Source organism: Schistocerca nitens, chromosome 3 (genome assembly GCF_023898315.1).
Source record: "Schistocerca nitens isolate TAMUIC-IGC-003100 chromosome 3, iqSchNite1.1, whole genome shotgun sequence".
In the NCBI taxonomy this organism is placed as follows: Eukaryota; Metazoa; Arthropoda; class Insecta; order Orthoptera; family Acrididae; genus Schistocerca; species Schistocerca nitens.
Genome location: NC_064616.1, coordinates 209,975,444 through 209,997,278, shown reverse-complemented (window position 1 = coordinate 209,997,278; position 21,835 = coordinate 209,975,444). Strand labels below are relative to the sequence as shown.

At 42.2% G+C, this 21,835-nt stretch overlaps 1 protein-coding gene across 1 annotated transcript in view; it reads left to right on the top strand.

Annotated features, from left to right (window-relative positions):
- LOC126248161 (uncharacterized) overlaps positions 1-21,835 on the top strand; it is a 513,313-nt gene that overhangs the window by 432,535 nt on the left and 58,943 nt on the right. The window contains exon 14 of the mRNA XM_049948909.1: positions 6,513-6,632. Coding sequence (XP_049804866.1) covers positions 6,513-6,632 — 120 coding nt within the window. The remainder of the gene's footprint in view (positions 1-6,512; positions 6,633-21,835) is intronic.

Genomic DNA, 21,835 nt, shown 5'->3' with positions numbered 1-21,835 from the left:
AGTCTCTGAACCCCATATTTCTGTGAAGAGTCCTAGACATCCGACCATTTAGTGCATAGTGGTAATTTCACTGTCCTATCTCTTTCCATAGGTGCTCTCAATAGTGGCTTGTGAACATTCGACCAGCTTCACTGTTTTCGAGATATTTGTTCAAAGGCACTGTGTAATAATAATCTGCCCTTTGTCAGAGTCGCGTCTCTCAATGGATTTCCCCATTTGCAGGCCATATCTTCTCTAGGGTGATCCTTTGTCCATGTTTGCTCTGCTTACGTACTTTTGCTACCACATGATGCGCCAGAGGATCCAACATCATGGTGGGCAGTGGTCATAATGTTTTATCTGATCAGTGTATCCTTGCCACACACGTTCCTGTCAGCTGGAAGTATTTCCGATTTGCAACCTTCAGTGCAATTGCTTTCATTTCACAGAACATAGTCTTCTTTAGCTGATGATGAAATCCATCCAACATTGTAGAAAAGGGAGATCCTTTGTCAGCTACCACCCATTCAAGTTGCTCGTTGATGATGACATCAGTAAGATTTCCTGACATCTTGTTGACTGGTGTCATGGAGGATTTTCATTTGTGGTGGCCTCACCTCCATAAATGGTTGCCTTGCTTAGTTTTCTTGAATTCAGTGGCTAGATGATTGGCTGGTACCTCTGTATGGTGATGGGGAATGCCTACAGAATATTGGGGAGCAACCTTGTTCAGGGTAAGGCGACTGGTTTTATCGTACAGTTCATCTATAATTGTCTGCAGTTGGTTGTCATTAATATGGCTGTTGTGATGGTTGGCAACTTGGGGCTTAATAGTCACTGAACACTCAGATGCTGGGTTGTTGTCTGAAGATTACAGCATAAGTCCAAGTTGGCTGAGTCCATTCTCCATTGAGTGTTCAACTAGTGGTGGAGATTGGTGCCGAAGATTGACACGGCTCTTTTTCTACTTTCTCTGTTACCTCCTGACATATGGGGTCACCATTCATGGCTACTATATCTTGTCTACTTTGTCTAACAGTTCTGGCTGCCGTATACTGCTGTATCTCTTTCCTTACTACCTAGTTGAGAGAGGTGAGCTCATTGTGATCTTTGGCAACTGCCATTGGTTCCAAATTTGTCTGTTGGCCATACTTCTTTCCTCCAACTCTTTCACAGCATTTCATTGATTAAATGGCCCCACTTGATGAACTCTTCTGTCACCTTGAGTTTGTGTACCAGAAGAGTGTGCTAGATGTGTTCTGCAACTCATTTAGCAAGTGTGAGATTTCATCAGCTTCTGTCATACTCAGATTCCCGATCTGGTACAGGGCCAAAACATTCTGTGTATATGACCATGTCATTATCCCTTGACACTGGGTCATGTTCTTCAATTGGTGAGTGGACTTGCTGCTGATTGTTGCCAGCCTGGAATTTGTCCCAGCTATAAGGCTTCTCTTCATTGTTTTTGAACAACTGTAGGGCTGTGCCACCCAAGTGAAATAACACATTCGTCAAACACATCATGTCATCCCACCTTTTGTATTTGTTGACTTGATTGAATCCTTTCAGCCATTTTGCTGGGTTTTGACCAGTATCTCCAGAAAACAATGAAGGATGGCTGATGTGAAGCTGACTTATAGCTGTTTTGGGAACCATCTGTCTCCTGAATATACAGATCTTACAAATGATTTACTGTTTTTATTCTGGTTTCTATCTGTGCAGGTGATGTATTTTGTTTTACCTAATTTGAGCCATTGTTACGTAAATGTTTTGATGTACCTAGTGTCTCCATCACGCAATGTCACATTGAAACCGCAATCAAGTCCAGATCTGAAATACAACACTTAGAACTGAAAGCATGTTTATTATTGACACCAACATACAGTCAGAACAGAAATGACATGCTGGACAGAGAGTGCAGCTATTTATTCAAAAACCGAATATCCCAGAATACTGGAATGTATACAAAGATTGAATATTTCAAAATATATGAACACAGACATAAGTATTTCAAGAACTTTCCCCAAGGAATAAATACTACATAACAAATAATTGCTGGTGGTCAGGTTTGAACTGGCAAGTTGCAGCATGCCAGTCATGACACCCGCCAACTGAGTGCTGCATGCATCACAGCTCACCACAATATGGAGAACTGACAGTTTAACTTGATTACCTTTTCTGTGCATTTCCCTCAAACTTTGTGATCAGTGGTCCATGCAGTTGTGTTAAACAGACTACATAAGCATACTGATCTGTAGTAGAAATTCCTCAGTAACAGTTCTTGTCGTCATCTCTTTTCCTGAAACTGGGTGGTTTAGTAACATAGTTGTTATCTAATATTATTAACCCAACACTTGGAAGATAAGCTTGAAATCTTTTCACATTTATTACTCTCAAAAAGCATTATGATAATCAGATCCTTCTACTGGATTTATGTTTTATGTATAATAGTTCACACATCACAGGCCAGCATCTACACTTAGCAAATCGTAACAGCTTCAACAGAAAACTTACCAGATGTGCCTCTACATATATTAGACTTACATAAACCATACTTTTTTGATTACTAATTACTCACTTGGTGAGAAGACTTACAGAAACACTTGCCATGGAGATGTTCATGTGTTGGTGGCAAAACTCAAATTCTGACATGGAGATGTTGATGTGTTTATGACTAAACATAGACTGCTTTACAGACTGAATGACTTGCTGTCAATATGAATTTGACTACATCTCAGTAGTCATAGCAACACAGAGATGTTAACCTTGTGAGTAACTAAGGCAGACTGACTGAACCTTTGTCCAGTATTCTTACTTATAGAAAAGCATATGAATAATTACTGAATTTGGCTATTAATGCTTAATTTATGATGGGGAAAACTCCACAACTGGTGAATATAGAATTACAGTCAGTGAAGAAATAAGCTCATAGAAATACAACTGAAGAAAATTGTTCAACATGACAGAAGTGCAACCCTTCTGCAAATTGCTGCAGATTTCAATGCTGGCCCATCAACAAGTTTCAGCATGTGAATCATTCAACAAAACGTCATCTATATGGGCTTTTGGAGCAAAAGGCCCACTCGTGTACCCTTGATGGCTGCACAACAGAAAGCTTTATGCCTCACCTGGGCCCATCAACACTGATATTGGACTGTTGATGACTGGAAACATGTTGCGTGGTCCAACAAGTCTTGTTTCAAATTGTATCAAGTGGATGGACATGTATGGGCATGGAGACAACCTCATGAATCCATGGACCGTGCATGTCAGCAGGGACTGTTCAAGATGGTGGAGGCTCTTTAATGGTGTGGGGCATAGGCAGATAGAGTGATATGGGGCTCTTGATACATCTAGATATGATTCTAATGGGTGACACATATTTAAGCATCCTGTATGATCACCTGCATCCTTTCATGTCCATTGTGCATTCCTACAGACTTTTGCAATTCCAGCAGGACAATGCAACACCCAACACATCCAGCATTGCTACAGAGTGGCTCCAGAAAAACTCTTCTGAGTTTAAACACTTCCACTGGCCACCAAACTCCCCAGACATGAACATATTTGATCATATCTGGGATGCCTTGCAAGGTGCTATTCAGAAGAGATCTCCATTCCCTCATACTAATGGATTTATGGACAGCCCTGCAGGATTCATGGTGTCAGTTCCCTCCAGCCCTACTTCAGACAATAGTCGAGCACATGAAACATCACGTTGTGGGACTTCTGTGTGCTCGTGGGTGCTCTACACGATATTAGGCAGGTGTACCAGTTTCTTTGACTCTTCAGTGTAATACCAACTACAATAGGAGAAAATTTTCAAGGCTGCCTGAAAGCTGTGTTGCAAATTACCTTTATTTGCTTATTTTTAGAAGAATCCTGTAGTTGTGGGGAGAGGGCCTGCAGGTCCGTAGTTTGCCCTCCTGCCCCCCCCCCTCCCCCCCTCCCTTCCCTACTCCTCCTCCTCCTCCTCCTCCTCCTCCTCCTCCTCTCTCTCCTCTGCTGGGGCCTATGCCTCTCACAGGGAAGTGCTTTACCAGTCCAAGTACATCTGCATCAACAACCACAGCAAAATCTGTGGACGGTCTTATCTGAGTCAAACCTGGTTAGATTTTTCAGGCAGCTTGATGTTTATGATGTCATATCTCCTGAACTATGTGCTTTACAGTAATATAATTTTTCAGGTAGATCCACTGGTATATGTTGCTACTGCCTGAAAAATGTTTTTTGATTAGAGTTACTTGAATATAAGTAATAAATTAAAAGTCATACATGAAGCTGCAGTTTTCACACATTTCAGTATTTGATGTCTTATCTCCTGAACTATGTCTCATAGAATGATATACACTCCTGGAAATGGAAAAAAGAACACATTGACACCGGTGTGTCAGACCCACCATACTTGCTCCGGACACTGCGAGAGGGCTGTACAAGCAATGATCACACGCACGGCACAGCGGACACACCAGGAACCGCGGTGTTGGCCGTCGAATGGCGCTAGCTGCGCAGCATGTGTGCACCGCCGCCGTCAGTGTCAGCCAGTTTGCCGTGGCATACGGAGCTCCATCGCTGTCTTTAACACTGGTAGCATGCCGCGACAGCGTGGACGTGAACCGTATGTGCAGTTGACGGACTTTGAGCGAGGGCGTATAGTGGGCATGCAGGAGGCCGGGTGGACGTACCGCCGAATTGCTCAACACGTGGGGCGTGAGGTCTCCACAGTACATCGATGTTGTCGCCCGTGGTCGGCGGAAGGTGCACGTGCCCGTCGACCTGGGACCGGACCGCAGCGACGCACGGATGCACACCAAGACCGTAGGATCCTACGCAGTGCCGTAGGGGACCGCACCGCCACTTCCCAGCAAATTAGGGACACTGTTGCTCCTGGGGTATCGGCGAGGACCATTCGCAACCGTCTCCATGAAGCTGGGCTACGGTCCCGCACACCGTTAGGCCGTCTTCCGCTCACGCCCCAACATCGTGCAGCCCGCCTCCAGTGGTGTCGCAACAGGCGTGAATGGAGGGACGAATGGAGACGTGTCGTCTTCAGCGATGAGAGTCGCTTCTGCCTTGGTGCCAATTATGATCGTATGCGTGTTTGGCGCCGTGCAGGTGAGCGCCACAATCAGGACTGCATACGACCGAGGCACACAGGGCCAACACCCGGCATCATGGTGTGGGGAGCGATCTCCTACACTGGCCGTACACCACTGGTGATCGTCGAGGGGACACTGAATAGTGCACGGTACATCCAAACCGTCATCGAACCCATCGTTGTACCATTCCTAGACCGGCAAGGGAACTTGCTGTTCCAACAGGACAATGCACGTCCGCATGTATCCCGTGCCACCCAATGTGCTCTAGAAGGTGTAAGTCAACTACCCTGGCCAGCAAGATCTCCGGATCTGTCCCCCATTGAGCATGTTTGGGACTGGATGAAGCGTCTTCTCACGCGGTCTGCACGTCCAGCACGAACGCTGGTCCAACTGAGGTGCCAGGTGGAAATGGCATGGCAAGCCGTTCCACAGGACTACATCCAGCATCTCTACGATCGTCTCCATGGGAGAATAGCAGCCTGCATTGCTGCGAAAGGTGGATATACACTGTACTAGTGCCGACATTGTGCATGCTCTGTTGCCTGTGTCTATGTGCCTGTGGTTCTGTCAGTGTGATCATGTGATGTATCTGACCCCAGGAATGTGTCAATAAAGTTTCCCCTTCCTGGGACAATGCATTCACGGTGTTCTTATTTCAATTTCCAGGAGTGTATTTTTGCAGATCTACTCAGTGGCAAAAAGTGTTGTGTATAGAGTTAGTAGCAATGAAGTAATAAATTTAAATGTCTTGCATGATGTGGCAGTTTTCATGCATGCCAGTGTTTATGACACCATATCTCCTGAACTATGTGTTGCACAATTATATAATTTTTTTGGTACATCCAGTGGTACATATGAATACTGTCTGCAAAATGAGTAAATAAGTAATACATTAAAATGTCATGGTTCATGTGGCAGTTTTACTGCATGAACAGTGAAAATGTAGTAAGCAATAAACCATTTTTCCTTTCATCATTCTGTGGGGATCATCAGCAAGAAAAAGTTTCATAAAGTTTTGAAATTATGTTTGTTGCAAGTCTCTAAGTGTTCTCATTCTCAGATACTGGATTACTAAAGTATGAATATTTGGGTGTCATGGGCTACACTGCTTTTTCACTTCCACCAGCACCCCTATACCTTTGACAGGTAAGTGCTTCTTACCCCCACAGTGATGATTTGCAGACAGTAAATGATATGCCACCAACCATGTGTGGTTGAATCTGGTCCAGTGGTTTAGGAGCTGATGAGGGATACACATACATCCATTTTTATAATATATATTGATTAAATCTATGAATATTAGACATAGTGTAGCTATAGGCAAATCAGTCAGCAATGCTATTAATAAGTAATTAAAGTATTGAAGTACATGCTTGTCTCAGTAAAGCTAATTTTATCATTTGGATTTGTACTAACATCATGTTTCTCCCACAGATACACAACATCATTTCAGAATCGCCCAGAGAGGCCTCAGAATGCTGGACTGGAGAAAATTCAGGAAATTCAGACACTCAGGAGAGAAAAGCCAACATACGTTACCATTCGTAGAGAAAGGTTTGTAAAAGTGTTTTTCAAAGAGCCCTTGTCATACAAATGTTTGAAGTTACAGTCTACCAGACATATATATTTCTTGTGGCTTAAAATAGGAAAATGTTAATAAAATTTTCTCGGGCTTCCAGCAGCATCAGGTGGTTAAACTCCCACGAGCTTTTGACCTAGCTCACCTCAGTCATCAAAACTAACCATTATAACTCATTGACTAAGACCCAGTTGTTTAATTCTGTGGATAAAATAGTTGGTGTTCTTGATGTGAGGAGATATAATGATGTGGTCTTCCTGTTTACACGTGTTCCAGCCAAAGACTGTATAGATCTCCTCTCCCAGTTATTTGATAGCACAATTGTGGGACTGTTTAAGCACACCTTGACATCGTTTTATTTCCTACATGGCAGCCAGTATTTTGACCAATTGGACGGCGTGGCTATCGGAGCCCATTAGCTCCATCCCTAGCCAACCTTTTTATGGAAAAATTTGAAGACATTGCCTTGGACATGGTTCCAGCTAAGCCAAGTTGCTTTTATCATTACGTCAATGTCACTTTTATCATCTGGCTCAATGGTCGTGAAAAACTGGGAGAATTCTTAGAACGCCTGAACAGCATTCACGGCCACATCAAGTTTACGATGAAAGTCGAGACAAATGGTGCATTACCCTTCCTTGACGTCCTCGTTCAACAGAAAACCAATGGGCACCTCAGCCACAGTGTCTACAGGAAACCAACAAACACAGATTGGTATGTGCACCCTCTCAGCCACCACCATCCAGCACAAAAACGTGGCGTTCTGAATACCCTCGTCCATCATGCTAAAGTCATCTCAGACGCTGAAAGTCTGCCGCTAGAACTGAGCCACCTCCAAAAAGTCTTCTGGGAAAACGGGTACAGCCATGGACAGGTATCTGGTGTGACACCCAAGAAACACATCAACAAAGAGAAGAGAACACCACCGAAGAAGAAAGCAAGAAACTTGTGTTTGTGCCTTTCTGTGGTACTATGTCAGGGAAGGTTAGCCGGCTCCTCAAGAGATATAACATTTCATCGGTGTTCAGGCCCGCAGCAAAAATTTGACAGCTCATGAGGCCTGTGAAGGACGATCTAGGGCTTAGAATGTCTGGAGTTTACAAGATACCATGTCAGTGTGGCTGTTAATATGTTGGCCAGACAGGACGCACTGTGGAGCAAAGTCAGATGGAACACGAGAGGTGCTTACGCCTACACTATCCAGAAAAATCAGCCGTGATAGATCATGCCTTAGAAAATGGACACCAAATTCTTTTCAATGAAACATCTGTCATTATGAGGACGAAGGTATTTTGGGATAGCATCATAAATGAAGCTATTGAAATAAAAACCTTTGAAAACACCATCAAAAAGGTCGGCAGTTAGCAGCTCAGCATAGCCTGGGACCCAGCCATTGCGAGGTTAAAACAGCCGCGATGGACGCGGGATGAAAACATTACCATATATGGCGAGGAAGAGAGCACTAGTGACATCACAGCCAGCAGCACGACTATATAATGAGATGGCCACAGCAACACAGCAGTCATTCTTGCCACTTGACAATGACTGCGGAGAGCTCGGTAGAAAGCTCGCAGGATTTTAACCACCTGACGCGGCTGGAACCCAAGAAAATTTTTTAATTCATATCTCCGTTAAACCATGCATTCATACAACAGGAAAATGTATTTAAATTGGCATTTTAATGGAAATAAATTGCAAAATAATTGTCAGTTGGTTACAAAAGGACAATAAAATGTCACTTTTGTGGATTTATAATTTGAATCTATCTGTTTCAAAAGTTCATATCCATCTTTAGGAGACTAGATTAATTTTCTAGACTAATTAAAACTGTGTATTGGACTGGGACAGGAACTTTGCCCTTGCCTTTCATGGGCAGTACTCTTAGTAGCTGAGCTACCTCACAACTACTTCCAGTGAAATTTTTCTGTCTTTATTTATTTCTGATGGTAATGTCAGGCTTTCGTTAGATCACAGTTTACATAAACCCTTTGCTCTAACTTTAGGTGTAATCTGAAAATATATTACCTACACTTTTTTCAGGAAAGCACTAATGTAGTGTTTGGTGGGTAAATTCATATAGCCTGTTTGGGGCATTCAGTGGGAAAAGAGAAAACATAATGTAACATCTTCAAATTCAGTTTGCTTCCAGCTGTGAACTTTCATAGCCAGAATACATGAAAGCAGTTGTGCAACAATATACACTGATAAGCCAAAATATTATGACCACTGCCCACTGTGATGTTGAATGCCACCTGGTGGCATTGCAGGCACATAATGTGGTAGCAAATATATCTAAGCAGAGCAAACATGGATAGGGGATCACTCTAACAAAGATGTGGACTGCAAGTGGGAAGGTCCATTGAGATAAGCAACTTTGACACAGGGCAGATTATTATTATGCAGAGCCTGTGAGTCAGTATCTTGAAAACGGAAAAACTTGTCATATGTTCATATCCTACTGGCATAAAGATAAATATGGTAAGAGCTAGAAGGACAATGAAACTACCGCTAGATGCTAAATAGTCAGATGTCCATGACCCTTCACAGAATGTGGCGTTCAGAGCCTTGTCTGCTCTGTAAAGTAGGATAGGTGGTGATCTGCAGCATCTCTGCTGAAAGAGGACAATTCTGGTGCAAATGTTGTGGAGCACGCCATTCATCATTCGTTGTTGAACATGGTGCTCCACAGTAGGCCACCCCTATGTGTTCACATGTTGACCCAACAACTTCACCAGTCACGAATGCAGTGGGCATGGGACCATTGGGATAGACCATCAATCAATGAAAATGTGTTGACTCTTTGAGTGAATCACATTTTTGCTACACCAGGTTGATGGCCATCTTCACAAAAGCCATCATTGAGGTCAATGGCAGCTCAAAATATGCAGCACAACATGGATGCAGCCTGGTGGGAGCAGTATTATGCTATGACAGACTATCTCCTGTGCTTGAATGGGACATGTGGTAGTAATTGAATGTGCATTAACAGCTGTTAACCATCTGCGTCCCTTCATGCTTGATGTCTTCCCTGATGGTGATGTCATCTTTCAGCAGTATAATTGTCCATGTCTCAGAGCCAGAAATTTGCTACAATGGTTTGAGGAGCATTATAGTGAACTGACATAGATGTCTCAGGGAACAAATTCGCCTGATGTAAATTCTATGGAACCCATCTGGGTCGCTATCAGTTGCCATTACCATATATGCAAATCAGCATCCCTTTATTTATGTGAATTATATATGACCAGTGCATAGACTTCTAATGCCATATGCCTCCACATGCCTACCAGCAAAATTTTGGATCCCTGATATGCAGAATCAGTGGTGTGTTTCATTCCAAAGATGGACAAATAAGTTATTAAGGAGGTGGTCATAAAGTTTTCTCTCATCAGTGTATATTTTTGTGAATGCCTTGTTTGTAGATGGGCTTGCTGTGAAAGTGTCTACTAGCAGGCTAGGAGGTGACTGCTGACTTATTTTGGCACTGGAAGATATTAAGACAAAAATTGTGAAAACTGATACACAAGAAATTTAGAGTTATTAGTCTATTTGCATCATTCATACAACTCGTTATGTTAGGTTAGGTTGGTGTTCTTTAACGTCCCATCGACAACGAGGTCATTAGAGACAGAGCGCAAGCTCGGGTTAGGGAAGGATGGGGAAGGAAATCGGCCGCGCCCTTTCAAAGGAACCATCCCGGCATTTTCCTGAAACGATTTAGGGAAATCACGGAAAACCTAAATCAGGATGGCTGGAGACGGGATTGAACCGTCGTCCTCCCGAATGCAAGTCCAGTGTGCTAACCACTGCGCCACCTCGCTCGGTCATACAACTCGTGAAGAACTATAAATGGCAGGATAAGATGAATATAATGGTGTTGTACAGACAATCATATCCCTTTCGGATGACTTCTTTCCACAAATGTATGCAATATACAATCAAAGTAGTGATACAAGCAAGCAGAAATCGTATCAAACATAATGGCATGATTGAGACTGGAGCACCATGTGACATCCATTCCCTGTCACTCTTTTTCATGCAGTTTGATTTCACTCAACCAGTAATTCCCTCACTCATCATCACACAGAAGAGCATTCACTGACTGTGACCCAATATGTGCACAGCTCTTCCACATTGCTAAAGAAAAAATTGGTGGTTGGGTACATCTCAACATAGTATGGAACGTAGTGATGAGTAAAGAAAATGCATCGTCCCTGCATGCACTTCGACTTCACAGTATACATGAAACTGAGTGCAAACAAGTTCAATTTGTGGGGCTGTACACCAAATGTATGTAGTTGTGTTGTTAGGGGAAACAGACTTCCCTCTCTCACACACTGCAGCTGAATGAATTTTACACACATTGACCATATGCCTGCAGTCCTCTAGTTGAGAGCCATATGCAGCACCTCATTACAGAAAATGCCATAAGGTCTTAAGTGATAATTACAGACACTATAAATATGAACTATACTGATAGGATACATAACTCTCAGAATATAATTAAATGAAAAGTGGATAAGATGGGGACAGTATTGAGGAAACAAAAGAAATGACCATATGCAAATTAAATGAAATGGGAAAACAAATGTAATTGACATTGCAAAAATATCTAAAATCTTCCAATATCATTTCTTATCAATTGATGGTAAACTGAAGAGGAATTTCAGTAACACAGCTCAATAGCAGAGAAACTTAAGCAACAATTAATTCTTGCAATTTAAAGCCTTGTGTGACTATCATCAGACACCATATAAGATAACAAAGGTTTGAGCGTCTTATGTTAGCAATGTCGATACTTTCAGAATATAATATTTGTAATTGATTTGATTCTTACAGGGGAAGTGTACCCTAGCTCAAATAGCTGAAACTGAATGAAAATTATTTTAAAATATGGAAATGTGTCTGTTCTATCACTCATAAAAATCATTTATGTATAAAACTTTCAATTTTTTTGCAGTCAGTATTTGAATGTTTATTACTCTAAAACCTACAAGTCACTGAAGAAACGATACTATGTAACAGTTATGACCAACACATTCACAAGAGTCGTAAATGAGTCATTATTTGGTGAAAAACTAAACATTTGCTTGAAACAATGAATGTTGACATATACAGGCACTTACAATGTCATATTTCATATCAAAAAATATAAGTTGTTGTGTTGCTCTTAATCATCATCAAAGTGCAAATATGGGTTAAAAATGAAGTAATGAAAGTATAGTGGAATGGAACAGTAACCACACTTGACAAGGGCTACACGTAGACATTCTGTATCATTTTTTATGTATCCACACTGCGGTTGTTCAGTATCAAAAGCCACCGTGATCACATTATCAAAATATGCAGCAGCAATATTAACTCCATAACCAAAGATTTGCTATGCATATGCTAGCATAGCTCTGTATCTAGGTGCAGGAAGTTGGTTCTAGATAACAGTAAGGATGAGTGATGAAATATTGGTCATGTTATGTGACCTGCAGTTTGTCAATTTGGAATTGTGTAAAATCACAAGTGATCTAGCATAGAGCTTGTGGTGTCTAAAAAAATATACATCCTGAAGTCCCCAGTTTTTAAGCTGTCATTGGTGGCAACATCTTTAACATAATATACTTGTTGGGAAAATATTCATCAATCAGTCTGTAGTCTTTTGTCTCCTGATGATCGTGAAGTAATAGACCTTTCTCATCAACATTTTTACCAACAACAGAATATATGAAAGCTTTTAATAATGCTCTTTGGTCATTTTTCTACTTTTAATCACTTCAGAATGGATGCTCTGTAGTCACAATACTTCTTGTTTCTTTGAAACCTGCATATCAAGTAAACCCTTTGTTTCCTGCTAACAAATTTGCAGTAAAACTTGTTTGCCAATCGACCATCCATGGATACACTCACATCTCTTGTGTAACTGTGTGTGGACTTATCAACAGACAGTACTACTGTTGTTGATTTCTTCTCTCTGTATAGCAGAGTTGAAGAATATAAAAAAATTGTCTCTTGCTGGATATCCCATACAAGTTCTCCTTACTTATGTATGTGTCCTTAATGACCACAAAATGTCCTGCTGCGCGCATCTTAATATGGTTTTCTTAGACCTCTTTGTGAGCCATAATCATAGTGATTTGTCTGGACAAAATGTTAATATTATTATTTAAAGCAAAAGAGAAAATACAAATAAGCTTTAAAACTGCCAGAGAAATTACCCTAGCCATTTCCAGAGCCCATGCTTGAATGTGCCAGTAGTGAACATCTGATCTGTTGTCTCGAACTCTGTTATTGTCCTTTGATATACCCTTTTAAATATTTCAAATTTGATCTTTTGTTTCTCTTGAAATGAATTTTGTTTTTTGTTCTTCACATAATTTGAAATTACTTTGATATTGGATTCTGAACAACTGCAGCTATAAAAGATCATTAGTTTCTTATAAGTAATGTAACTGCTATCCTCATAAAGTTTGGTCAGCAATACCATGTAGCATAATTGTTCATAATATTTTAGGGGGTGAAGGTGCTTATTCACTTTGACTCATTCCTTCAGTTGCTCGATATGATATTTCAGAGCAATTGGACTTCTCATACATGTGTGTCTTTCCACTCTACCATCACACTTCATATAATATGCATTGAATGGCCCACCTTCAAGTCAAATTACATCTTCATTATGCAGTGTGTTAATCCAACATATCTTTTCATACAGCAGCTTAACAATGTTCAAAATATTAAATGGGAACAATGTTCAAAATATTAAATGGTAACAATGTTCAAAATATTAAATGGTTTCTGTCTTACTGATGTTTGATGTTAATACTTGGATTTCTCTACTATGCACAACAATAGTCTCATTTGTACTGTATCAACACAGAGAAGCTAGTACAATGATCTTCAGATTGCTGTAGCAGCCACTCATATCTTCTGATCAGCCAGCACATCAATTGGAACTCACCACTGTGTTCTGTGAACCACTCCATCACACTCCTAGTTTTGTGATACAGTGCATTATGTGCCACTGCCACTGGGAAACATGATCGTCATGAAGGGGTGTAGGTGGTCTGCAACCAGTGTGTGATGCTCCTTGGCCATCATCTTGCCTTGCACAAGCTCCACTGGACCCATGGATGCCCATGTGAATGTTCCCCAGAGTATAATGGAGCCACCACCAGCTTGACTCCATCATGTGCTACAGGTGTCAAAGAGCTGTTCACGTGGAAGACAGTGAATTTGGGCCCTCCCATTGCCACGATGAAAAATACACTCCTGGAAATGGAAAAAAGAACACATTGACACCGGTGTGTCAGACCCACCATACTTGCTCCGGACACTGCGAGAGGGCTGTACAAGCAATGATCACACGCACGGCACAGCGGACACACCAGGAACCGCGGTGTTGGCCGTCGAATGGCGCTAGCTGCGCAGCATTTGTGCACTGCCGCCATCAGTGTCAGCCAGTTTGCCGTGGCATAAGGAGCTCCATCGCAGTCTTTAACACTGGTAGCATGCCGCGACAGCGTGGACGTGAACCGTATGTGCAGTTGACGGACTTTGAGCGAGGGCGTATAGTGGGCATGCGGGAGGCCGGGTGGATGTACCACCGAATTGCTCAACACGTGGGGCGTGAGGTCTCCACAGTACATCGATGTTGTCGCCAGTGGTCGGCGGAAGGTGCACGTGCCCGTCGACCTGGGACCGGACCGCAGCGACGCACGGATGCACGCCAAGACCGTAGGATCCTACGCAGTGCCGTAGGGGACCGCACCGCCACTTCCCAGCAAATTAGGGACACTGTTGCTCCTGGGGTATCGGCGAGGACCATTCGCAACTGTCTCCATGCAGCTGGGCTACGGTCCCACACACCGTTAGGCCGTCTTCCGCTCACGCCCCAACATCGTGCAGCCCGCCTCCAGTGGTGTCGCGACAGACGTGAATGGAGGGACGAATGGAGACGTGTCGTCTTCAGCGATGAGAGTCGCTTCTGCCTTGGTGCCAATGATGGTCGTATGCGTGTTTGGCGCCGTGCAGGTGAGCGCCACAATCAGGACTGCATACGACCGAGGCACACAGGGCCAATACCCGGCATCATGGTGTGGGGAGCGATCTCCTACACTGGCCGTACACCACTGGTGATCGTCGAGGGGACACTGAATAGTGCACGGTACATCCAAACCGTCATCGAACCCATCGTTCTACCATTCCTAGACCGGAAAGGGAACTTGCTGTTCCAACGGGACAATGCACGTCCGCATGTATCCCGTGCCACCCAACGTGCTCTAGAAGGTGTAAGTCAACTACCCTGGCCAGCAAGATCTCCGGATCTGTCCCCCATTGAGCATGTTTGGGACTGGATGAAGCGTCGTCTCACGCGGTCTGCACGTCCAGCACGAACGCTGGTCCAACTGAGGCGCCAGGTGGAAATGGCATGGCAAGCCGTTCCACAGGACTACATCCAGCATTTCTACGATCGTCTCCATGGGAGAATAGCAGCCTGCATTGCTGCGAAAGGTGGATATACACTGTACTAGTGCCGACATTGTGCATGCTCTGTTGCCTGTGTCTATGTGCTTGTGGTTCTGTCAGTGTGATCATGTGATGTATCTGACCCCAGGAATGTGTCAATAAAGTTTCCCCTTCCTGGGACAATGAATTCACGGTGTTCTTATTTCAGTTTCCAGGAGTGTATATTGGGATTCATCAGACCATACAATACTCTTCCAAAGCACCAATCTCCAGTGCCAATGGTCACGTGCCCATTTCAATTGTGGTTGCTGTTGTCATGGTGTTAACATTGGCACATGCATGGGTCATCAGCTGCAGAAGCCCATTGTTAGGAGTGTTCGGTGCACTGTGTGTTCACACACATTTGTACTCTACTCACAATTAAAGTCTGATGTTATTTCTGCCACAGTTTGCCACCTGTCATGTTTTACAATCCGCCCAGCCTGCGATGTCTGACATCTGTAATGAGGAATGGCTGCCCAACCCCAAGACATCTGACTGTCCTTTCAACTTGGTTTTGTCATGTAATGAAGACAGTCACCACAGCACTCCTCAAACACCCAACAAGTCATGCATTTTCCAAAATGCTTGTGTCAAGCCTCTGAGCCATCACAATCTGTCATTGGTCAAACTCAGATAGATTGCATGCCTTCTCCATTGTACACACAGACAGCATGATCACTGATGCTACATGCACTGAACGTGTGTCTGACTAGAAGTCATCCCTCACTAGGTGATGCTGCTGTCACCTGGTTGGGTTTTTATTGATAGTAGGTCAGTGTTCATAATGTTCTGGCTGATCAGAGTAGTTTTACAGATGAATGACGCTGATAGCTGTTCAGAGAGGTACGAGATAATATATTAAGTTCATTTCTCGTTGACTTTAGCCTTTGCCTTTGAACCTGGGGTACATTTCTCATTGGTTTTGTAAGAGCACAGAAGCAGAGTAAGTGAACTTTCAGCTCCCAGCACTGCACATGCATCCCAAATCCACTTATCCTACACACACCAGTTGTTGGCCACAAATACAGCTGGCTGTGCAGAGTAAAAGTGGTTCTTTTCTGTAGGTTGGGGTTGTGTTGTTACCAGTAGCAGTTCTTTCATGCCTTGTTCGAGTCAATAGGTCAGGACATTGCTCATTAGTGTGTATGTATGTATTGTGATATGAATAAAGTTATGTAAATGTAACTGGGCCATGGCTACGAGTACTGACCACCTGCTAACCCTGATGACCCCACAACCCAACACCGCTCATCCTGGACCAGATCCCTTATGAAATGTTGTCCATAGTGGGCTCCTGGCTACTCAGTTTTCCTTCACCCATCGCCATTCCACAGGAAAGAAGTAAACCTACAGTCCTCCATGGGGCATAACAATGACCCTGGAGTGACTCTGACAAAGTAACTGTAGCAAACTGTGAATACAAGGTGATGCACTCAATTTTATCATGTGTTATACCACATGCAGTTGGGCAGCTACTTATGAAAAGCTTTTAGACACTTGTGCAATGCTACAAGGGGAAAACACACAAAGGTTTTACAGGAAGAAACACCACTGCATGCAAATTTTTGATGGATAATGCATAAAGTATTTTGCAGATCATATTAGAAAAGTTAATGCTAACACTTATTAGCTCAGTGAGAATGATTTTCACAGTGAGATAAAACTCTTTGAAGCTCGACAAAGGACATTAGATACAATTTTTAATGGACTACAGGGTGAAGTTAGTTGAGCAGTAAGACTGACACATTGTGAAACATTTAAAGAAGCAATACAAATAGCGGTTTGCTTTGTTGAAGAGCTACGGAGACCTCAAATTGATTTCAGACTGGATCGTCTTGTGTTTGAAGCTTACTCAGGAGCCAGTCATCATGAGAACAGGTGGCAAATCACAACTTCTCATAGGAAAAAAATTGGTCTCCTGTGTGGACACTGGAATGACACAGAGCATGAAACCTTAAGAAGAGGAATGGAAGCCAAAAGTGGAGAGCTTTGGGAGGAGTGCATTAAATGACAGAGGGACAGAAGGGTCACCACTACTTCTGCCTCCCAAAAAGCAGTAGTTACGGTGAGCTCCACTGATGACAGTTCCAATGGTCAGCTCATTAACGCAATTTACTGTGGACAAAATGGCCATTTCCCAACTGACACAGAGCTCATATTTCTTTGATGTGGTGCCGTATAGTTAAGGAAGAAAGCTGGTAGCTGCCAAGCAGTGCAGTTACAGGGTTAAATGGTAAAAGGGTGTACAATTATGGAGAAGGTGTGATTATCTTTGTGATAGGCCAAGATGAATATTTGGCCAAAATGCAAGTGATAAGAAGCAGAGGAAAATGCAATGAAGGTATATTGGGATTAGATTTCCTGGCAACTAACGATGCTCAGATCAATGTAACAGAAAGAACAATCCAGTTCAGTTATAACTGGAGTTGCGCTTTACCAAACTACGATTCAGCAGTTTAGGTGCAATACATAAATGATGTAGTAATTGGTTAGATTACTGGTAGTATTGGTAGCATTGATAGGGAAAGAAACATAAATGGATGTGTAAAACAGAAACTGGGAGCGAGCAACTTCTCTTTGTTTGTTTGTTTTGCATGTAATTAGAACCATGCATCACTCACTGTTAGTCCACTTGGTATTTTATGTCCTTACAGAATGTAAACTGAATTACAAAACAGAATAAAATAAAGATTATAGTCTGTTGGTAAGTTCTTTATTTATTATTGAAATAATAGTTTAGGAATTTACTTCCTAAAAATAATGTCATTTAAATGCAATCCAACATACCTATGCCACTCATTTAAATGATGAACAAAATTTTGCATGACAGCTTGGCATGTAGACACTGGGATGGCTGCCACTTCAGTATGGATATTTTCTTTATGTTGCTCCATAGAAGTCAGATTATTGACATACACTTTATATTTGACATATCCCTATCAGAAAAAATCCATGGGGCTCAAATCTCAACTGTGTGGGGGCCCAATTTATGTCACCTTTCCTGCAGATCAGTTTGCCAGGGAAAACTTCACAAACTCACAGTACAGATGCATTGGATGTGTGTATTGTGGCTCTGTCTTTCTGAAACTGTTCTTTGGCTATAACCAAGAAAGTTTTGCAATTCAGGCACCAAAAAGTTATTTAACATAGTCACATGACATTTCAAATTCACTGTAAGTGCACAACCACACTCTTCCTCGAAAAAGTACGGGCCAACTATCCCTCAAGCCGACATTGCAGCCCATACAGTAACTTTTGTAAATGAAGAGGTCTCTCATGATTCTGTTTAGGGTTCCTTGCACTACAGTAATGGCAATTTTGCTTATTGATGTCAACATTCAGGTGAAACTAACCCTTGTCAGAAAACAAGGAGGACACTCAGTCACACCATTAACAAACTGCAGCCTATATCTGGCATCCTGAGGCTTTAATTCTTGTACAATTGGATTTTTTAGGGGTGCAGATTAAGGTCATTTTGCTGAATTGAGTGCAGTGATGATCTATGCACATTTAAAGAACTTTCACTCTTATAAGTGGAGAGGTTAGGATTGTCATGAACAGACTGATTTACACTCTCTATGGATTCAGCAGTTCTTGATGTCTTTGGTCATGTGGATTTTAATTTGATCAGTGTTTAATTGGTCTCCTCAAACGTTGTGATCCACTTCCTGATAAGGGGAACCCTTGGAGCTTCATTTACATTATGCAATCCATGATCACTGCAAAATTTCCTCAGTGCTACAGTCACTGAATCACTATTTTTGTAAAATTCTCACACACAAAATGTGCAGTCCACTCCCAAGAAGCACTCCATATTAACTGAATTCCTAAAGGAGCTCTTGAAATATAAACTTCCTTTTGAGACACCCTGAGAATAAAAATTAGTTGATTGTGTAACTTCGGTACTTTTATGTAACCAAAGCAATTATTTTTGATGCAACTACAGTTTACATGCACAAACATAAAAAAATGTATATAATTATTGTCGTTATTTTGTACCTAATAGAAAGTACTTCATCATGATCAAAAGCAACAATTTCCTTGTATCGTTGATAAATATGAAAATTGTTTATGAATAATGGAAATATGGTTTACATAAGTTTGACAAAGTATTGAAGTGATGTTCAATATATTTTTCTTTTGCGGTTTTTTTTTTTTGAGGAAACTGCATTTCCTAGTGCTATATGATAAACCTGACCTTTTTTTAAAAATTTTTATCACAGCATACCTCTGTTTCATGTCAGAGACCAACAGTTCTCTAATAAAACCTGAATTAAACACTGACAGTTCTAGTTTTGCTATAACTATGGTTTATTTTTAAGTAACTTGTAGAACAAAACAATATTATGAAAAGGATGGTTGCTACTCACCATATAGCAGAGATGCTGAGTCGCAGACAGGCACAACAAAAAGACTCTCGCAAAATGAGCTTTCAGCCAACAAGGCCCTTTCAACTGCCAGACACAGTGGTCATGTGTGTGTGTGAGGTGCATTTGCATGTGCATGTGCATCTCTCTCTCTGTGTGTGTGTGTGTGTGTGTGTGTCTGATGTATTTTTTCTGCAAAGGCCTTGTTGGCTGAAAGCTCATTTTGTGACAGTCATTTTGTTGTGCCTATCTGTGACTCATCTTCTCTGTGCTATATGGTGAGTAACAACTATCCTGTTCACATTATTGTTACATCCCAGCCTGGATTTTCCATTATGTAGAACAAAAATATTTCTTAGGTTACACAGCCCTATATATGAGGTTCATTCAAATGAAACCTGGTCAGTGCATGTACCTTTGCCTTAGACATAAGGTGACACCATGTAACTGTGGGGATGGTGGCGCCATCTGTTGGTAGAGACACTGACGTGCTTGGACCATTTAATGTTGCATCGAGCCAATCTGATTTCACATAAGAGAAGGTGATCACACAAGTTATCGTTGATTACTGAACATGCAGGCGATTAAGCAGGAACAACGAGGAGTGATTAAATTTTTGGCGTTGGAAGGAGTTGGAAGCCATGAAATGTATCAGTGGATGAAGGCTGTGAATGGTGAGTACAGTCTGAGTTGTTTAAATGTTGTGGAATGGTGCAAATGATTCCTTGAGGGGCACGAGTCACTGAAAGATGATGCTCATCCTGGACAGGCTCATCATGTCATCATACTGGAAATGGTTGTGGAGTGAATGCTTTAGTCTTGGACAACTGCAGAATCACCATGATGAGATACATCGGTTGCTGGGTATTAGCATGGGCACCACCCACACCATACTGCATCAACACTTGAACTTTTGAAAAATTTGTGCACAGTGGGTTCCCCACCAACTGACTGCCAAACAGCTCAATACTCAAATGGCACTGACTTTGAGTCATCTGCAATGTTATCATGAGGAGGAATACGGCTTTCTGTTGCATATTGTCACAGGTGACGAAACATCGTGTCACCATTTTGAACCAGAAAACAAGCATCAGAGCAAGCAAGGGAAACATGCCACTTCACCACCTCCAAAGAAATCAAAGGCTGTGCACACCAGTTCTGGTAAGGTCATGTCCTCTTTTGACCACAAGGGTCTACTGCTTGTCGAGTTCCTGGAACAGGGAACCACCATCAACGCCCCACGCTAGATGAGCCATCAAGTCAAAACACTGAGGAATGTTGTCCAATGCTGTTATCCTCCTGCACGATAATTCCCGCCCACACATGGCCAATGTGGTGAAGACGACATTGCAGCAGTTTTGGTGGGAAAAGCTGGAACATCCACCGTACAGTCCCAACCTTTCACTGTGGGACTTTCATGTGTTTGGACCTCTAAAAAAAGCTATTTGCAGACATTGATTCACAACGGATGATGAAGTGTGTGACTGGGTCCAGGCCTGGATCCGACGGCAGCCTACTAGCTTCTTCAAGGATGGAATTGATCGGCTACGGTCACAATGGGATAACTGCGCCAACAGTTTTAGAGACTATTTTTGAGTATGTGCACTGTGTATAACTATATTTTTGAGTTAATAAAATCATCACTGTTACTTCACACTAGTGACTGGGTTTAATTTGAATCCCCCTTATCTATCTCCACTCATTTTATAGATGCTTCACCACTTCCGGGTTCTAGGGGAATTTAATAAGAACCTATCCCATTTGTAAACAAAGTGATTGGTATGAGGTAGCACCCAATAGGTATGCATCACACCTAACTTACTGGTAATGCAAGTATGACCTTAGCTGATCAAGGCTACTAGGAGAACTACCATAGTCTATGCTTACTTATGACAGTCTATGGTAGCCTACAGTTGTTTTACCGCTCTAGTCGTTATGTTTATGGCTGCAAAGGGATTTCTATAGGTCAGACTCAAAGGAATGTTAGTGCCATTGAGGTAATGCACAAACCAAGTAGCGACACAGTTGTGCCATTCTTAGTCGACGTACATTTGACTGAACATGAGCGCATCCCCTGATAACAGGAAAAGCCCTGTGTATTGATGTGAAAGTGTTGAAGTGCAAGGAAAGTAATTTGTTGTTAACAGAGCCACCAGTAAACAGTGACTTGCTAGACCATAGGCAAGAACTGTAAATGTCACTAAAGAAAAACCAAGCTGAAACTACAAGTTCCAGTAAGCGCTGCCAATATGAGTAATGCAGAAGCATAACTACCACAATGAACTATTTTTACTGCTCAACCAGAAGGACCCCAG